Source organism: Neovison vison, chromosome 5 (assembly GCF_020171115.1).
Source record: "Neovison vison isolate M4711 chromosome 5, ASM_NN_V1, whole genome shotgun sequence".
NCBI lineage: Eukaryota > Metazoa > Chordata > Mammalia > Carnivora > Mustelidae > Neogale > Neogale vison.
The window spans coordinates 84,354,378-84,374,271 of NC_058095.1; the positions used below are offsets into that span (position 1 = coordinate 84,354,378).

General features: G+C 44.1%; 1 protein-coding gene across 1 annotated transcript in view; it reads left to right on the plus strand.

Annotated features, from left to right (window-relative positions):
• The first annotated feature begins 268 nt into the window (after positions 1–268).
• FGF9 (fibroblast growth factor 9) overlaps positions 269–19,894 on the plus strand; it is a 32,332-nt gene continuing 12,706 nt past the window's right edge. Inside the window, exons 1-2 of the mRNA XM_044249411.1 lie at positions 269–1,251; positions 10,469–10,572. Coding sequence (XP_044105346.1) covers positions 975–1,251; positions 10,469–10,572 — 381 coding nt within the window. The 5' untranslated portion in view covers positions 269–974. The remainder of the gene's footprint in view (positions 1,252–10,468; positions 10,573–19,894) is intronic.

Sequence of the window (19,894 nt, forward strand, 5' to 3'; positions counted from 1 at the left end):
GAAGTCTAGTGCTCTGGCACGCTGCGCCGGGCCTGCGGCAGAGCGGCGCGGTTGGTGTAGGCGGGCGCTAGGACCGCGGGGAGCCCGGGCGGCCGCGGCGCTACCTTAAACCCAACCCAATGCCGCTGCCTGCGCCACTCTGCGCGCCGGCGGGGGCTGCGCAGGAGGAGCGCTCCGCCCGGCTACAACGCTCCGCGAGCCGGCGCGGCAACACCTGTTCGCGGCAGCCAGGGCGGCACGCGAGCTCCCGGTCCTGGCTCTCCTCGCTCGCCGCTCGCCACTCGTTCTAAGCCAATGGACATCTGCCGAGCCTCTGGAGAATTCTGGATACTAGCTTTGGACGCCTAAAGTTTTTTCTTCTTTTTGTTTTTTAAAAAATAATTATTATTTTTGGAGGGGGGACCAGAAGGGGAGATTTTGTCGCCGCCGCCAACGTGAGATTTTTTTTTTTCCCCTTGAAGGATTCGTGCTGATGTCTGCAGAGTCGGTTAGAGTAAAAACAGCGCATGCCTTCCTGGAGTCGGGATCCGTAAATTCTGACGTAGCCCGTGCATCTTAAAATCCCTATAATAACGCCTAGGCGTTTAAGTTGCTATGGTCATTCTGATCTCAAACCAAATGGAGAAACTACGGATTTTTTTTCCTTATTACGGTCGGATGGGATGAAGACCTTCCTGCCTGCTAAGAGCTGGGGATCTATCTATAGAGATACATAGATATGTTTATCAATATGTCAGTGTGTGAGTATAAAGTGGTGGTTTCTTAGACTATCAGTGGTTTGACCTTGAACCTGTGCCAGTGAAACAGCAGATTACTTTTATTTATGCATTTAATGGATTGAAGAAAAGAACCCTTTTTTTTTCTCTCTCTGCAACTGCAGTAAGGGAGGGGAGTTGGATATACCTCGCCTAATATCTTCTGGGTTGATACCGTCATTATTGTTTATTCCTGTGCTCCAAAAGCCGAGTCCTCTGATGGCTCCCTTAGGTGAAGTTGGGAACTATTTCGGTGTGCAGGACGCGGTACCGTTTGGGAATGTGCCGGTGTTGCCGGTGGACAGTCCGGTTTTGTTAAGTGACCACCTGGGTCAGTCCGAAGCAGGGGGGCTTCCCAGGGGACCCGCAGTCACGGACTTGGATCATTTAAAGGGGATTCTCAGGCGGAGGCAGCTATACTGCAGGACTGGATTTCACTTAGAAATCTTCCCCAATGGTACTATCCAGGGAACCAGGAAAGACCACAGCCGATTTGGTAGGTATACCATTAACCCTTTAGTGTCCTTGCGATGACATGTTCGGGTTATAACTACCAAGAAGGTGGTGGCCGGGTGGGGGATGCGGGAAGGGAACCTGTCCCTCTGTCTCTGTCTTGCCAGCTTAAAAAAAAAAAAGAAAAGAAAAGAAAAAAAGAAGAAAAGAAAAAAGAAAGAAAGGAAAAAAGAAAAAAAAAGGAAAGAAAAAGAAAAGATAAAAAAAAAAAGAAAGAAAAAAGAAAAAGCCTCGGTAATTGCAGATCTGCCCCGGCACTGATGCAAGTCTACATTGAAAGCCCCCCCACCCCGCGACTTTTTTGAAAAGAGGGCATGATTTATAAATATAACAAAAGTCTCTAGTTCTTTTGCATCAGATACTCGGGAAGATCGGGTTTAGGAAGTTTCTTTTGAATGGACTGATTCCACTAGTTTAAAGCTTTAATCATTAACTACTGAGAACTTGAAAATGCATTTTGCTGAAGGCAGTGGTTATCATCTTGCGCCCCAATGAAGTTTTTGCTCCTACTCTTTTTCTTCTAATAAGTATACAGCCTGAATTGTAAATTAAGCGTATTGTTTATTCCCACCGCGAGGGTCTGAAAACCCCGTAGGCGAAGGTGGCTGACTGATTGTTCTGTTGGGAGGACTAAAGTAGTATTTTAGACTCCTAGAGCAGCAGAGGCAGAGGCGCTAGGGGAAAATGACTTAGGAAAGGGCAGAACGCTCACCAGGGGCGTTTGTCCTTGCAGCTATCAAGTTATTACCGATGCTCCATATTTCTATATTGTGCAGCCCTGTGTGGGTTTCCTGGGTGGCTCTCTGGTGTGAGTGTGCGCGCGCGTGCAAAAGCTGTGAGCTAATTTTAAAGGGCATCCCGAGGATTTCATTTCCCAAGGAGGGTACTTGTGACTCAGCATTGAGGGCTGCAGACCCGAGTGCTGGTGACTCTGCTCACTTTAGTGCCTGCACACACGTGCCTGCGGGGGCCATCCTGAGCCCAGCAGCACAGTGTCAGCGAGCACAATACCGATCGAGGGACTTTCGGGGGTTTTCCTTACTTACCAAAAGGAAAGCGCCAGTTGGACAACCAGACTGTTGGAAGGAGTTAACTTCTCAGTGAACCCACCTGACAACACTTAAACTAGGTCGTAAAAAACAAAGTCCTGTGGTGATTTTTCTTCCTCATGCTTTAATGCCAGATGTTGAACACAGCCTAAACTATCTGTTTAGGCTCGTGGGGCTGTATATGATGCCAGAAGGTGAGGAAGATTCAGGCCTGGAATGGGGATGGTCCCAGATACATGAGGCCCAGGATTTTCTTACTTTGCTTACCAAGAGTCCAAGCCCCACGCTGAACCTACTAGTGTAAATTTCTGGCAGTCTCCTCTCTGCTAAAAAAAAAAAAAAAAAAAAAAAAAAAAAAAAAACAGGAAAAGGCAAAGCTGTTAATTTGCTTTGCAATTATTGAGTTGAAATATAACGGCACCTCCCACCTCCCCGAAATAAACTCAGCTCTGGTTGTTGCAAAGCGAGGACTAAACTTTACTAGAAGTGCTGTTCTATCTGGCTGCTTTAAGGGCTGCTACTGTGCCTAACGTTCAGTACCCGAACAACAGGCAGTGGGCGGCCGTGGGTGGGACAGCCGAGTGTGCACCGGGCCGCAGCGGGCACCCGCTGGACGTCTGCACCGCTCAGGCGTGGATGGCTAGTGGCGTGGGCTGGCGGCCTAGGTGCGCCAGGCGGCGGGAGCCCCAATCCTCCCGCGCTCCCAGCCGGCAGGTGCGGAGTCGGCAGCCCGGGCCCCCCGGCGCACTGGGCGGCCGCCGGGCCAGCTCCGCGCGGTCCTAAACACGCTCCGTTTCCGTCTCCCTTTCTAACCGGCTGGAGTGCGCCCTTCGGTGCTGCAGGGACTCCTTGGTCCGGGGCGACGGGCTGGGGCTGACATACTTCTGGCCATGTTTAGGGAATGAGATTATTTTTTGCCCAAGTTTAGTCCCTTCGCTTCCTCTTTGTGTGTGAGCGTGGGTCCGGCGGGACTGACAGCCGCCGCCCCGGCCAGCGCGGTTGTTTGTGGTGTGGGAACCGCCGGAGGCGCGCTCAGCGGCGGGAGAGTTGGTGGCGGGGACGGAGGACAGGCTGGAGGTCGTACCCCTGACCTCCCCAATGCTATCTCGGACCCATCTCCCTCTTCTGAAGCACACAGCCAGGTCTCGGAGAGTCGATGGCTCCGCTGTGCCCGGGAGGTGGGTCGGGGGCCCCCGCCGACAAGGCCGGAGCCACAGGGGAAGGGGTGGGGGGGACAAAGGGCCGCGGAGGCGGGCGGAGGGGGCGGTGAGCTATTGTTAACGGCGTTGGGGGAGAAGAGCTCGCGGCCGGTGGGCCTGCGTTTCAGCGCCCGAGCTTGGGCCCTGGCCTCTGGGCCAGGGGGTGTGGAGGAGGGAGCGTAGCGGGGTAAACCGCTACAAGGCCGGGGCAGCTTCATTGTGTGCATTTAGTCGAGCCCTGCCTTGGAGAGAGCGCCTCCGAACCCCGGCGCAGCCCGACTGGGCCCCGGCGTGGAGAGATTATGGGATGTTCCAGTTGGGGTTCCTACACGTCCCCCGCCCCCCACAGGCTTTTTTTTTTTTTTTTTTTTTTTTTAATGCAGTCACCTTTAGGGTAAGATGTTTGCTGAATGCAGTCATTAGAAATCCAGTAAGTGCCACAGGGGAGAGTGAGGATTCAAGGGTGGTATTATGGGAACCACGAGGGTGGAGAGAACCCAAGAGGCGAGTTCTGGGGTCAACGAACAAGGACTGCTGGTCAGCAGCTGAATAGGGATCATAAAACAAAAACTAGACGTCGTCACCCCCTACCCCACCCCCAATCCTGGAGGTTGGAGAAAGGTGTCGCCAAGGAAGTGACATGTCTACTCCTTAGACTCTCTAGGCGCTGTTGGCTGGGTTGGTAGGGGCATTGAGGATGGGAGGGGAGGAGAGCCCTGGCCCGGGTTGGGGGGAAGGGTCAGCGAACAGGCGAGCTCGAGGGTCGGCCGGGAGCTGGCTGCGGGGGGAAGGGCGCGCCTGGCGCTCCGCTGTGCCACTCACCCTCGTTTGGATGGAGCTGAGTGGGTGGCTGTGCGCAGTGGGGGTGGGGAAGGAGGGTGAGGCAGGAGGGTTATTTAAGTCTTTCATCCGGTTGCAGAGAGAAGCGGCCCCCGGGGTGACAGCAGTGCCGCGGTCTCCCGCTGCTACCGCTGCGGCAGGTCCCAATATTAGCAACCTCTGCAGCGAGGTGCGAGTGCTGGGAGCCTCCTACCCCTGCTTTCTCAGCCCCGCCCGGAAGGAGGGCTGGACTCGTCGGCGCTAGGACCCGGCGGGGAGTGCGAGGGGAGGGCCGGGGAGCCAGCGGGCTCCGGGTGGGGGCCGAGGGGCTGCGGCAGCTCGCCACACCTGGCGCTCCAGCTAGCTCCCTGCGGCCTCTCCTTCTGCCCTCCTCCCTCCCTTATCTGCAGCCTCCCTCTCTTCATCCCGGCTCCCTTCAGGGGACTTTGTTTCACCTTTTTCTCTTACGATTCTCTAGAAAAGAGTAGCTGTAGGTAGGGAATGGGGGTAGGTTTACACCTTGATTAAAATAGAAGGTGCATTTCTACGTGCAGTGACCCGGCAGAAGGAAACGTGCTGGAAAATGATTCTTGCCACCCCCATGCAGCCGCAGGTGACTGCAGCTGCTGGCAAGCTTGGCGGTGACACAGCAGCGGCAGTGCAGAGGACATGGGGGCGGGGGAAATATTACTGTTGTCCCAGCAGGAGCTGCGGCAGTGACAACTTAGGTGGGACCTTGAGAGAGCCCTTTGTTTTTTCCTTTGGGGGTGGTGGTGTGGCGATAAGGTTGAGCATCGAGGAATTGTATTTCTGGGTAATAGTCTGGGGGAGTGAGAGGTTTCATTTCATATATATATATATATATATATATATATAATTTTTTTCTCTTTAAAGAGAAACTTGTTAGAAACAAGTGAGCAGAAAATCAATCGAGGAAATGGTAATGCAGAATAATAAAAAAGTGAGCACTGGTCCTGATCCGCTATTTTACTTGGCACAAGGAAACCTGAGTGGAATGACCACTTGACTTTGTGGAAAGATGGCTTGCTTCTCTGTTGCTATGCCTTTTGGCCTGGAGTGGTGGCAGCTCTGAAAGGCCAGATTCATCAGGACCCTAGATAAGTATGACCTGGGGCTTCCTCTTCAATATCTCACTAAGGGAAAGACTTCCTATGTAAGGTGTTATTTTCTGGATGGGTTCAGATTCTTGAAAAATTGGAGTTGTAAACTCCTCTTTAGTCAGTCATCTCCTAAGGAAACTCTGAGATCTGCTCAAGTTGCCACAAACTCAGACCTACTCTGTCCCTAGCTTTGAGATGATTGATTTGGCAGCCCTGGTGTGGGATTCTCTGGGTGAGCGGGGAGCTCTGTAGGGGGGGGGGGTTAATCTATTTTGGAAAGCTTCGTGTCATGCCTCTCTCCACAGCTTGCATACATTCTTGTCCTCTAAAGAATGCAGCTCTGTTAAGTGTTGGGGGCTTTTAGGCTAGAGGGTTGTTTAGCATGGGCCAGAGTGGAGCAGCTTCTGCCTGTCCTTCCATTTGCCATGGCTGGCCTTATTATGGAGGCTCACTTGGAGGTGAGGCTCAGTGCAGAGGGGCTCTTGGGAGCTGGCCAGCTTTGGGTTAATGGTCCATTTGAACAGAGCTCTGGGCTGATCACTAATACCTAGCAAGTCTGGAGCAAGGATGAAGTCTGGTGTGGTCATTTTCCTAAAGGGGTCCCAGGAACTGTCCTGGCCACTTGTGGACCAGAGATGACCTCAGACCCCATCAGACCCCCTCGAGCCCAGTGAACACATCCTCAAAGGAACTGTTGGTTGCTATGAAAGAGAAGAAGCAAATGCCACTAGCCACTGACCCTGTGCTTCCTCTGTCACTTCGTCGCTACACATGACTATGGCCCTTTTGAACTGAGGAGGTCGTGGTTGTGTCTGCTGGAGAGGAGAGACAGCCCACCATGGCACGCATGTGAGGGTCACAGTTTTAACATTAGGCACAATTCCACCATTCTCTCCCTCCCTCTCTTCCAGTCTTCTTTCTTCTTTTCCTTGCTCTTCCCTTCTTAGCCTTCCTCTCCTGTTGCTCATTAAACATTGAAATGTTTCTACACAGATGCCTCCTCCTGGGTTGCTATGGCTCCACCAGGCCTCTGTACTGCACATTCATGCAAACATATAACCTGGGGAGTGGGCTGTACTCAAGTAAGTATGGTTCGAAGCACTTGCTTGGCTCAGGCCCAGAGAGAGGTTGGTTGACTTGGTGGAAGTTATGGAGTTTCTTGTGGGCAAGATGGTGCCAGGAATGTTAAAGATTCCAACATGGGCGTTGGGGATCTTGTTGCCAGGCTTTCCAGGTCTTTCTGACCTTACAACATTGGTATTCTCCCTGTGTGTGGGGGAATGCTGTGACTCACACATTCAAGTGTTCTGCTTGCCCTTGGATCACTGAGGTGACCTCAAAAAGGCTGGGCTGTTCTTTTGAGGTCTCTGTTTTCCAAGGAGCTACAGAGATATGGATGGTGGTGTGAGATGATGAAATCTTTTCCACCTGGGGTCACAACATAGGTAGTTCCTTTTCATAGGGAGAGCCCCTCAGAAACTTCACTTTCAGGAGGCCCCCTCTGACTCCTCTTTCTAAGCCTATGTGACCGTACCCTAAGCATCTCCTCTCACTGCCTTTATCACATTGTTTTATTTATCTATTTGTCTTTCCTTCCACTAGATGGTAAGTGCTTTGAGGATATAGGGCTTTAGCTATATCTTATTCATCTTTGTATATTTAACAAATGGCATGTTTCTTGGCTTATAATGGTCACTCAATAATAGTTTGTTGTTCAAATAAGTCAGTGCATATGAATTAACAGCTATCTTGTTGTTGCCAGAAAAAGAAACAAGACAGGTATTTAATACTTTCATTTTTGAAATATATAATAATAATTTCAGTACTTAGGTGTTAACTCTGTGCACATAAACTAATTGTGTAAAAAGTCCACATACATAACAGATGCCCACCTTCCCAAACTCGGTATGATGAGAGAGCACAGTCCCTGGAACGTACCTGCTCTTCATTTTCTCTGCTATCTCTAGTCCTGCTCACTGGGTCTGTGAATCTGATCTGGGTAACATCTAGTCACTAGTAAAGGAATGAACATATAAACATGGTACAGAAATCACAGACACAGTGAAAAAGTAAAAACAGTGATAAAAGTACATAATCAGTAAGGATCCAGGCTTTGGTGTCTCATTGCCTGGGGACAAGTTGTTTAACATTTTAAAACCTCAATGTCCCCGCTCATTGCTTGGGGACAAGTTGTTTAACATTTTAAAACCTCAATGTCCCCGTTTGTGAGCTGGAGATGGACATATTGTAATGCCCAGAAATGTTCTGAGGATTGAGTGAAAGAAGGCCTCTCCTTTGGCACAGACTAAATGCTCAAGTGTTCAAGCTATTAGGATTGTCATTGTTGTGGTTTATTGATAGTCTTCTTGCTGTTCTGAAGACAAGCTAGTCAGATGGTTTTGTAGGATCACAGGCCCCTGTTGTTTTGGGGCCTGATGGGCGATGATGATGAATATTCATGATTAGTTCTTCAAGCTGCCTTCTGGTTAGGGAAAACCAAGAGGTCATCAAAGACCATCCAGAGATGCAAGTGTCTTTTAGTTCTGTGATTAAACTCTTCCCCCTTGACATGGGATATTAAAGTGGTCAGACCTCGATGGGGGCAAAATATGTCCTGTCATTCATTTTATAAGGAAAATTGGACATTGATGAATTCCTTACACTGATTTCAGGATCACTATGACCTATATTGTGGTGTGTTTTCAGGTAGCTAAGAAGAGGTTCATATGCATATGGCTCCTAATGGTAATAAAATGCCACAATGTAAGTTATTTTTTAATCATAAGAATTGGAAATAGTACAGTGAAATGAAATAATTGCATCAGTAAGGGAGGGCATCTCATGTGAAATGAATCTTATTGAGATATCTTCTTATCTATCTTTCCATTTGCTTTGTGAGGTAGGGAAGGCTAGTAATAAACTAGCTGCTTTTATTTTTATTTTTTAAATTTTGGTGGTCCATACACACTATGGAGTATTATGCCTCCATCAGAAAGGACGAATACCCAACTTTTGTAGCAACATGGACGAGACTGGAAGAGATTATGCTGAGTGAAATAAGTCAAGCAGAGAGAGTCAATTATCATATGGTTTCACTTATTTGTGGAGCATAACAAATATCATGGAGGAAAAGGGGTGTTAGAAAGGAGAAGGGAGCTGGGGTAAATTGGAAGGGGAGGTGAATCAAGAGAGACTATGGACTCTGAAAAACAATCTGAGGGGTTTGAAGTGGCGGGGGGGTGAGAAGTTGGGGTACCAGGTGGTAGATATTACAGAGGGCACGAATTGCATGGAGCACTGGGTGTGGTGAAAAAGTAATGAATACTGTTTTTCTGAAAATAAATAAATTTAAAAAAATTTAAAAAAATAAAAATAAATTTTTATTTTTTAAAAAGATTTTATTTATTTAGTCAGAGAGGGATAGTGTGCATGTGCAAGAGAGCATGAACAGAAGAGAGAGGCAGAGGGAGAGGGAGAAGCAGACTCCCCGCTGAGCTGGGACCCTAACCTGGGGCTGGATCCCAGGACCCTGGGATCATGACCCAAGCCAAAGGCAGATGCTGAACCAACTGAGCCACCCAGGTGCCCAAACTAGCTGCTTTTAGATGCATCTTCCAATATAGACTCACAGATTATCAGATCCAAAATGCAGTTTGTAATTTCTCTTTATTTTTTTTTCCATGCGCTATTTCCCGTTTTATGAAAATAGTTTCACATGTGAATATATGTGATATTCTATAAAATGTAAACATAAGATATTTGTTACATTTTGTGCTTACCAAAGAATTAAGAATATCCCTTTTTTTTACGTCACCTTGAAACCCTTTGCTTCATCAGATTTATGTAGTGCATGTCTTCTTTCGATTGCCACAGAGTATTTTGTGAAAGTTGCAAAATTAATCGTTTAAAAATCCATGTAAGTGCTTTTTTATTAGTCACATGAGACTGCCTATAGCATACTGTTATCCTTAGGTTTTTTTTTCTTTCTAAACTCTTAAATATAAGTGAATTTTTCAATATTTGAAAGTATTTTTAAAACAAGAAGTTAGTATTTGGTACATGTTAACTCAAGGTCTACATAAAGTGTAGCACTTTACAACAAACTTGAGCAAATGGCTAAGCACAAGTAATGCTAGCATTGTCCCAAATATACAGTGGAGCAATCATCTTAAAATGACACTATGGTTAGGGAAATTTAAACTGCTGTTATATGACCATAAAATTCCGGATTTATACCCAGCTTAGGTGCTATTATTCTTAGTGGGGTAAGCAAGGGGAAAGAAGAGGGGGAAAAAGAAGATCATTGAGATCAAAGAAGATCATTAAGATATAGTCTTCCATGCCTATTTTAAATCAAGAGCACTTTTGGTATCGGTATTCCCCCCCCCCGAATATTATGTTATCTTAATTGTTAACTAGCTCTTTGAGGCTTAGATAAGTATAGCAAAAATCAATACTTTGTTCAAGCGGAAATATTTGGGATGTGTGTAGGCTATTTTCATTTTCCAGATGGAGCTTAATAAAGTTATATGATAACTTTATCTTGGTTTATTTTTCCATATAAACCAATCAGGTCTTTGGTTAACACCTGGCAATCTTGTTTTAAGGGACAGAAGACCATTCTCTCATTAGAATATTTTCCAATATATGCCCATACACAAATACTTGTTTTTTTTCTTAAGTTGTACTCTTATTAGGTTAATTAGAAATGCATTTTGATTTATCTGTCATATTGCTTCTTAGGGTATCTGTAAATCCTAGCTTTTTCATTTTTAAAATGTTTTGTTATATGTTGTGTTGGTAAGTACTTTTGTATCATTATTATAGAGTTTAGCTGCAAAATCAGTTCTTTTAGGAAGTAGTTTTAAGAGGAGAAACTTCTTTAATGAGTGTGAGATTATCCAAGTTGGGAACTGGGCTCAGTGTCCTCTCAAAAAGTCCTAGGGATGCTGAGACTAAGGAATTGCTCTGTGCTCTGACCTGTCTTTTGCCCTCTGCCATTTGTCTCACAGGCATTCTGGAATTTATCAGTATAGCAGTGGGCCTGGTCAGCATTCGAGGCGTGGACAGTGGACTCTACCTCGGGATGAATGAGAAGGGGGAGCTATATGGATCAGTAAGTACCGGGAGCGTCTTTGCCAATCTTTAGCCTCACGTTTGATTTGAACTGCATTTTTTCTAGATTATAAGTATCTAGAAATGAAACTGAGTCTGTTTGGAGAGAGTGTAAATTTTTGCTTTTTGAGAAAAACCATTTTGTTTTTTTTTATAAATATCAGCCCTGGATCTTCACTAGATCAGAGTTTCTGAGAAAATGCTTTATTTATGTGCCAAACAATTTTCATTATCAAGTAAATAAAAAACTCCCAAGTGTGAAAAATTCCATCTTCTTGTATTGAATGGAAGTTATTTTTGAAATGAATTGAAATTATCTTCTAAGCTTTGTAAAGCAGTGTAATTAAAACTAGAAATAGACCACCGTGCAGTGAGTATAAACCCTTTCTCTGAGCTACATAAGACTTTCATTATGTAGAGAGAAGAGGGAGATGGAAATTATTGTCAGATATTCTTGTATGTGAATAAGAATATAAAAATATTATAATTATTTGCAAGTATTGTGTCTTTCTTTCTCTCTTTCTTTTTCCTTTGCGTGTCTCACTTCCCATCTCTATTGGGTTGTAAGCAACTTGAAGGAGGCAGTGAAGAAGTGTTTATTATAGCCTCGCAGGTGCCAGGTGCTTTTCCATGTGCTCAGGGACAGCAGTGAATGAGACAGAGTTCCTTTTTCTGCTTTGAGAGAAGGGAACTGACTTTACATCTTTGTTATCTCTACTAGTGCTGAGTTTCTAAAACACAGTGCATGTTCGACAATAGGAACTTGATACATTTTTGCTAAATGTATGCCTGTGAATCATAGATTATTAGTTACTATAGACTAACTTGAGTTTTCAACAAAAGACTCCTAGTGAAATCAAACTTTAGTTTATCCTTGCTAATAATTGGTAGCCAAATGAGAATTTAATCCATGTTCTCTCTACATAGGAGAACTTTGATAGAATCTATAAAAAAATGAAAATTAAAAGAAAACACAGACTTAGAGACAGAAATAAAGGGCATTTTCATATATAGTTAGGAGAAACATTTTCTAGATCTACTCCTTTGCTATCCACATGTTAGTAAATATATATATGTGTGTACACACACACACATGCAAGAGTTGGAATAGTATAAAATTTTTACTCAGACACTCCAGATGACAAAAAATGGCCTATGTAATTTGAATATAAAACACACCATTTTTAATGGTGTGAGAATGGTTTTTCTGCCTTGGTAAAATTTGAATCTAGATTGGTTGATTTGTTAGTCTTTTTAGAAAAAGTGCTTCATTGAGATAATAGATTATTTTAAAATATGTTTTTAAGTGTAAGATTTGGTTTAGCATTTTAAACACAGTTTGTGGTTTATAAAAGTTATTTACTGCCTAAATTATCTTTGTCAGCACTTTTAAGTGCAAAGATAGAAGCTATATTATTATTATTATTATTAAAGAGGGAGGAGGAAGAGGTAGAGGCAGAGGGAGAGCTCTTAAGCACGCTCTACACCTAGCACGGAACCCAACCTCACGATCCTGAGATCATGACCTGAGCTGAAATCATGAGTCAGATGCTTAACTGACTGAGCCCCCTAGGTGCCCTGGCTTTCACACTTTTAAAACATTAAATGATGTTCTCCTTTTGTCACCCCCTCAATTTTTTTCAGTTTTAGGTATATGGAGATTTAATTTATGGATTAAATTAAGTTGGTCACAGTTGAACTTGATAAACTTTTTGTGTGTAGGGTACAATCCAACCTTTAGTGGGTGGAAAGTTCCACGGTTTCTCATCATGGTCTCCAGACTCTTTTGATCCCATGCCACCACCAAAACAATTTTTTTGAGTATGAATCACAACACTGTATATTAAATTACTTAAAGATTCTACATATAAAATATAGTTCATAGAAATTATTTTACTTTATAAAACTCATATTAAGGTAAACATTTTAAAAGGTGACAAATGAGCAAACACAGGCCATTTTTATTCCCCACCCCATGGGCCACCTTGTATGTCCCTGCAGAGTACCCTCCCCCCAGAGAGAGAGGACCAGTCTTTCAGATAAAATCGCCAACATGACAGCCTCCCGCAGTTTATTGGTTGACAAGGAGAGCAGTGGAAATTTTGTTCAGCACAGTGGCATCTATGTTTGTTGTCTAGCCAAGCCTCATCTCCCTGTCTGGACTCTTCCCATGGCTTCTTGCTCATCTCTTCTCTCCTCTGGCTGCCCTCCTGCCTTTGTGTGCCCCCATCTGCAGCATAGGCTGAGAACAGAGTGCAGGCTCTAGAAGGTAACCTGAATGTAGACCCAATGAATATCAGTGAGGGTACTGCCTGAAGTGATGGCCAGGTGGCAGAGTGTTGGGAGAACATCTTGGCATGTTTTCTGGGAAGCCCAACTGCCTCATGTAGGGCTTTTTGAGCACACACAGAGTGTGTGGCTGGAAGGACGTGTCCCTCCTCCACTGCTACATGGCCGCAAACCCACATGGCTCGCTGATGACCTGATCATGGAACCCTAGCTAGGCAAAGGGACGAGTCTAAGAAAAGTCCTCCATCTCTTCCTGTGCTTGAGAAATGCACAGTTTCTCATGTAAAGAGTATATTCAGGCTTGGAAACTGCTCGGAGGAAAGAGGGCTTTTGCAAATTGTGATTTCCTTTGTGGAAGAGTTATCTCTGCATATGGCTTCTCTGTATCCAGCTTCTCCCTTCTGTCCATTCTCCACACTAACGGGAGAATTACCTTTCCAAACTCACATATGAGTGTCACTTTTCAGTGCAGAGCCCTTCAAGTGCTCGCCTCTGAGGGCAAATGCCTGAGTACTTTAGCCTGGCATTCAGTACTTTTCACCAGCCACTTTGCCTGCTTCTGCATGTCGTAGATGCTCAATAAACACTTGTTGGATTAAAATGAGCTAAGCATTGTGACTTTTTCTGATGCTTCATGAAACACATGAATGTGGACCTCACTGGGTCTGCTTGTGTCTTCAGGGGTACTGAGAACTCCGCTGGAAGGGAGAATCTGCCTCTTCCATTCCCATGCTGAGTTGGACTGTGATTATGCCATTCATGGTGTGTCCCACCCAAGGGGGCTAGGGCTGGGTCTGGGGCTGGAAAGAGATAGTGTAGGGGCAAATGCATGACTACAGGTCAGGAGACTTGAGCTCTTGCTCTGTCTCTGCCACTAATGAGGTGCTGGGCCCTGATTCTCCTCATCTCTGAGATGAGTAGCTTGACTTCAAGGTCTGGAGTGTCTTTTCCTACTCTGGATCTCAGGAATTCATGCTTTGGATTTTTTAGGCTTTCCTCCTGAGTCTTCTCTGCCTCATGCATGATATTCTCTATGTACACAAAATGTTTACAGAGGAAGATCTGTTTGATTCTTGTGTACAGAGCTGGGAAGAAAGCTTTCTGGGCAGCCAGATGGTTTTCCTTTTGCATGTACCTAAGGCAGGAAAGGGGAATGAAGGTGAGATCTGTGCTCCCCTATGGCTAAAAATCACATTTTCCATCTGGTTTGTGGTTATCGTATTTGGTGTGGCAGTGGACATGAGGAATAACCAAAACATTATATTTTCAATGTGATGAGACTGGGAGGAGGAAAGAAAAGAAACGTGATGATTCTGTTATTAATTACAGTTGACCCTCGAACAACATGTATTTGAATTGTGTGGGCTTCCAGGCAGGGTTTTTTTAAATTTTTTTTCCCAATAAATACAGTACAGTACTGTAAGTGTATTTTCTCTTCCTTGTGATTTTCTTAACATTGTTTTTTCTCTAGCTAGCTTTATTGTTAAGACTATAGTATGTAACCCATATAGCATACAAAATATGTGTTAATCATTTATGTTGTTGGGAAGGTTTCTTGGTAACAGTAGGCTATTAATAGCTCACGTTGGGGGCAGTCAAAAGTTCTATACAGATTTTTGAGTGTGCAAGGGGTCAGTGCCCCTAACCCCTGCGCTGTTCGAGGGTCAACTGTACACTAAAAATTGTAGCTTAAAGAATTTTTATCTATATGAAGTTGCGTAAAGCTCAGTAAACTAAAGTGGAGAAGTTTCTAAATGTTGGGGAAACCTTGAGAAAAACTTATCTTATTCTGAAAGAAGGTAAATAGGAGATCTGGGGAAATAGCAGATTTCCCCTCAAAAGGTAAAGCAAAATATAGCAAATATTAATTTAAAATGTATTCTGGGATAGATTTTCTCTTTTCATGTACATAATTTTTTGTTTACAAGTTTATGTTAGGAATGTATCTAAAAGGCCAGAAGTGAATGGGGTCATATTTCTTCAGAAAAATGCATGGAATTCTGGTACCCTATTAGAATGCGGCAATAGGAAAAACATTATTGCTAACGCGTATCATGATACAGTTGAAGGACAACCTGAAAAATTCTGGCTCTGGGTGGGGTTCAGTTCTCACATTCATGTGTTAATTCACTCATGCATCAATTCCTTCATTTGCTCATTTATTCACAGACATTTATACCCACTATGTACCTAGCACTGTGCTGAGTGCTTAACAGTGCAACAAAGATCTCAAAATTTGGTAGAAGAAATATTTTTATAAATAATTCAGTGCAATGTGAAGTGTACTACACTACAGAAGCACACAAATATCTTGGGGTCCAAAACTGTGTTTAAATAACTGCTCGAGGAAATTGGGTGGTAATATTTAAGCTGGATCTTGAGGGATGAATAGGAGTCTCAGAAAAGGTAGGGCAGACAAGTTCAGGCTCATGAGCTTTCAAATGTGAAGATTAGAGTATCCTGCCTGAGTCATAGAGGGGGTATTAGACTGTGTGCGCGCGCGCACACACACACACACACACACACACACACACATACTTGGCCAGAATATTAGAGTATTAGTTTACCTTTGTCACTTTTGTTCTTATCAAGGAGACTGGAAGTAAGGCTTGGATAGTTACTTTTAGTGTCTTCATCTAACTTATCTGAATGTTACCAAGATATTGTGTTTATTTTTTAAAAAAAGATTTTATTTATTTGTCAGAGAGAGAGAGCATACAAGCAGGGGTAGCAGCAGGCAGAGGGAGAAGCAGGCTCCCTACTGAGCAGGGAGCCTGATGCGGGACTCAACCCCAGGACCCTGGGATCTTGACCTGAGCTGAAGGCAGACACTTAACCAACTGAGCCACCCAGGTGCTCCTGGTATCAAGATACATTAAAGCATCAAGAGTAATTAACTATAATAAATATCTCTTTAAAAAAGAGTGCCATGAAAACAATTAATCTCCTTCAAGAAGCTTGCCATTTAGTGAAAGCTATTTTACCTTTTCATTAAAAGAAGGTAGCACAATCATTAAAATCATAATGATACAGGAAAGCAGAGCATAGAATCTATAAAAGTGATACAAAAAGATGACATGCAGATTTCGGGTTTGTATCCCTTTTATACCACTTACTTTTTTTCTGTCTAGAATTTTAATTCCTGTTGGTCTTTTCCACTAGATTAAATTTCTAGGCATCAGATTCTCTGTCTTTATAATCTTTCTGCTTTTTAAAGGCCCAGCAGTACATGTTCTGTGCAGTTGGCATATGGTCATTGTTTGCTGAGCCAGCTCTCTGGCCTGTCACGACCCGCTTGGATGCAGAGCCTTGCTGTATCTGGGCACCGTGTGTTGATAGCCCTACCTAGAATGTGGTTGCCTACGGACAGTGTCCTCTTCTTCCTTATTTAAAGACCCAGGCCTTGTAGATGGCAGAGTGTGACTCATGCCTGGTTCTTGCAGCCCTCAGACTAGTGCTTTAGAACCTGACCATCATTCTGGTGGAGATGCTTATAAAACATGTGTTTCCTAGTAGATTTGGTTATTATGTTTCCAGAGACACAACTGGGCCCTGGTTTATATGAATCCATGTAATAACAAGGTGTGATGGATTTTTGACCGTGTTTCCTATGCACATCCACTTAAAAAAAAAATACAGTGGTCTCAGTGGTTGTCTCTACTGGGTTAGAGGTATGCGAGTCAAAGAATTTCCCTTGCAAGGTGTCTCCATGGTGTGGGGTAGAGATGGGGAGATACCTGTCACAGAGTAAAGGAATGTATCATTCTCTTTAAGAGAAACAATAAAATATCTCAGATCCTTAGACACTCATACCGATTTAAATGACTGTGACTATGTCATTTGAATAGGAACTGACACGAACTTCTTATACTTCTTTAGCAACTTCAATTCAAAACGTATTAATGTTAAAATTTCCACTAAACTCTAAGACCAATAGAATCCAGATTGGCACAACTGATTTAGTATGACAGAAGAGGTTATCCGTCTGAGGCTAAGACACTGCTTCACTGTCAGTGTGGCCCTGAAGCTTTTTTGAGCTGAGCCCACCTATTCCTTGGAGCCCCTGGGGAGGATAGTTATCCCCCTACCCCCACCCCCACCCCCCAGCCCAGCCTTCCTCTTCTAATTCTTGGGAGACTAGATGATGGGCTAGGTATGTCTTTTTCTTTTCCTATTAACCCTGGTGGTGAAAGAAGCACAGGATAGCACCACTTAGCACAGTTGCATTCTTGGGCACCAGTGTCTGGTTACAGGTGGTCATCTGGAGTGTCCAGAACAGCCTTAAAACAGTCCCTTTACTTTCTTTTTTTTTTTTTTTTTAAAGATTTTATTTATTTATTTGCCAGAGACAGAGGGAGAGAGAGCGAGCAAGCGAGCACAGGCAGACAAAGAGGCAGGTAGAGGCAGAGGGAGAAGCAGGCTCCCCGCCGAGCAAGGAGCCTGATGTGGGACTCGATCCCAGGACCCCGGGATCATGACCCCGGCCGAAGGCAGCTGCCCAACCAACTGAGCCACCCAGGCATCCCAGTCCCTTTACTTTCTAATGAGGTGGAATGACCAAGTGAAAACATTTATATAGAAAACTTGCAGTTCTCCAAATTAAAGCCCTATGTCTTCTAGGGTCTGCGGATGCCAGTTTTGAAAATATCCCCTCCCAGTAGGTGTGAAGTCCAGCAAGGAGGCTTAGTGGTATGCTGGAGAGGCAGCTTGAGGCTGGCAGTGGAGTGGAGGCCTTCTTGTCTCCATTGGGCATTCTGCATCGGCACTTGTAAGAGCTTTTGAGCAAGCACGATAAACTAGTGTGTTTGTGGAATGGAATACTGTACCACATGGCAAGACACCGCTAGACTTAGCAATTTGTCACTGGGGTTTGTCAGTTTCAGATTACTTTGGTGGTAGATGTTTAGGCATGTCCTGTAGATAGTCTCCAAAGCATGTAATTCATATAAAGGAAATGAAAAGGGACATTTGTTTAGTAATCCACTTGATAGCAGCATGTTCTAGAAATAGGTGGTTTTAAACTGATGTTTTGGGAAATAGAGCATCGTCTTCTACTGCATATGTACATTGCCAATTTTCAAAGGATCAAGTAATAATTCTTCAGTGATAAAGAGGGCAGCACCTCAGAGGAACATCTTCTATATTATTTGATTTAGTTCATACACTGTCCTTGTTTTAGAGATGGGAGAGTGACGGTTTAGTGGCTTAGTGGCTTTTTCAAGGTCACCTAGTGAGATTTGAATGTAGTTGAATTTGTGATTTGAGCATAGGTGAATGAATAAACTTTGTCTGATGTATATGCATAAGAGTTGCCATCCATTTTTGTGAATATAAAGTAATTTTACCAGAATTAATCATGTGTCAGAGAAGGATTTAGTATTTGGAACTCCCCCCCCCCTTTCTAATAGCCTAGTTTTTATTTTGTGGTTGCCTTGTTTCCTAAACATCTGTACCAATGGCCATAAGTTTATGGAAAAATCATCTTTTAACAAATATGTCTATTTGTTTATTTAATTTTAGGTAAGTATAAGTTTAATTTTAGTTGTTTTGTGGATTAGCTTTACTGATTTATTGAGACATGTTTAACACATTCCACCTCAGTAATGATCAAAGTCACAGAACACAGGTCTGGAGACTTTAAAGGTCTTGGAAAGGATTCGGCTTTAATCATTAATAGCTCAGGAGATGGCTCTCCTTTCATCTGGAGGAGGAGGTTCTGGGTACCAGGCAGCATGCTCAGTCATGGTCTTTGGTCAGGCTCAGGAGTCTCAGAGTAAAATCTTCCTCATGACAAGTGTGGACTTTACACAAGATCCCTTCTGTCTTCCTGACCTTGGTTTTACTCTTATTCCCTGCTCTACACTGCTGTCTCAGGGTCTGCTGGAGGAATCTGGAGAAGAAAGCTTCAGAGTATGACTGTTTTTTGGGGCAGAGCCTCCACTGGCTCTGATTCTTCTGTGTCCTTGCTGGAATTCCATTTCCTAAAGCGTACCTCTGTGGAGACAGGGATGTGGTTACCTTTGTTTCCTATGGAACTGTCAGTACTTAAAACAGTGCTGTGCATGCAGTTGGCACTTACTACATGTTGAAAGTATGAATATATTGTCAGTGGGATCCCAGATCACCTGTTTCTTTCTCTCTCCATCTTTCTTTCTCTCTCTCCCTCTTTCCTCTCTCTCCCTCTTCCTTCCTTCCTTCCTTCATACCTTCCTTCCTTCCTTCCTTCTTTTCCTGAGGGTCCTGGCTCCTAAGCACCTAATTTCTGAAGATTAGAGGCAGACTAGAATGGTTCCTGATCATTTTGTGTGTAAGTTTCCCTTTTTGATAGAAAGTGTTAGGGAGTCACAGAGGATGGTAATTGTACTTGTGCCTTTTTTTTTTTTTTAAAGATTTTATTTATTTATTTGTCAGAGTATGAGAGAGAAGAAGCAGGGGGAGCAGCAGAGAGAGATGGAGAACCAGGCTCTCCACTGATCAAAGAGCCGGTTGTGGGACTTGATCCCAGAACCCTGAGATCATGACCTGAGCTGAAGGCAGACACTTAGCCAAAGGAGCCACCCAGGAATACCCCCCAACTTTTTTTTTTTTTATAAATTTATTTATTTATTTGAGAGAGAGAGAGAGGGGGCACATGAGGTGGTGGGTGGTAGTGGCAGAAGGAGAGGGAGAGAGAGAGAGATAATCTCAAGCAGACTCCTCACTGAGCATGGAGCCCTAGGTGGGGCTCGATCTCATAATGCTGAGATCAAGACCTGAGCTGAAATCAGGAGTCAGAGGGCTTAACCAGCTGAGCCACCCAGGGGCCCCTATGCTTGTGTCTTTTGATTGGAAAAAAAAAAAAAAAAACCATTATGACAAAACGTAGGTGAATTCATTAACATTGAAAAACCCATTTGTTACAGAGCATTTCATATATACATTTGAAAAGAACAGCGCATGTGTGCAATGGATATCTCACTTAAGTAGTTGACTGGCAATCCTGACTAATGGTTTTTTTGTCCTGAGGCTCCCTGCACACATGAAATGTTACATGT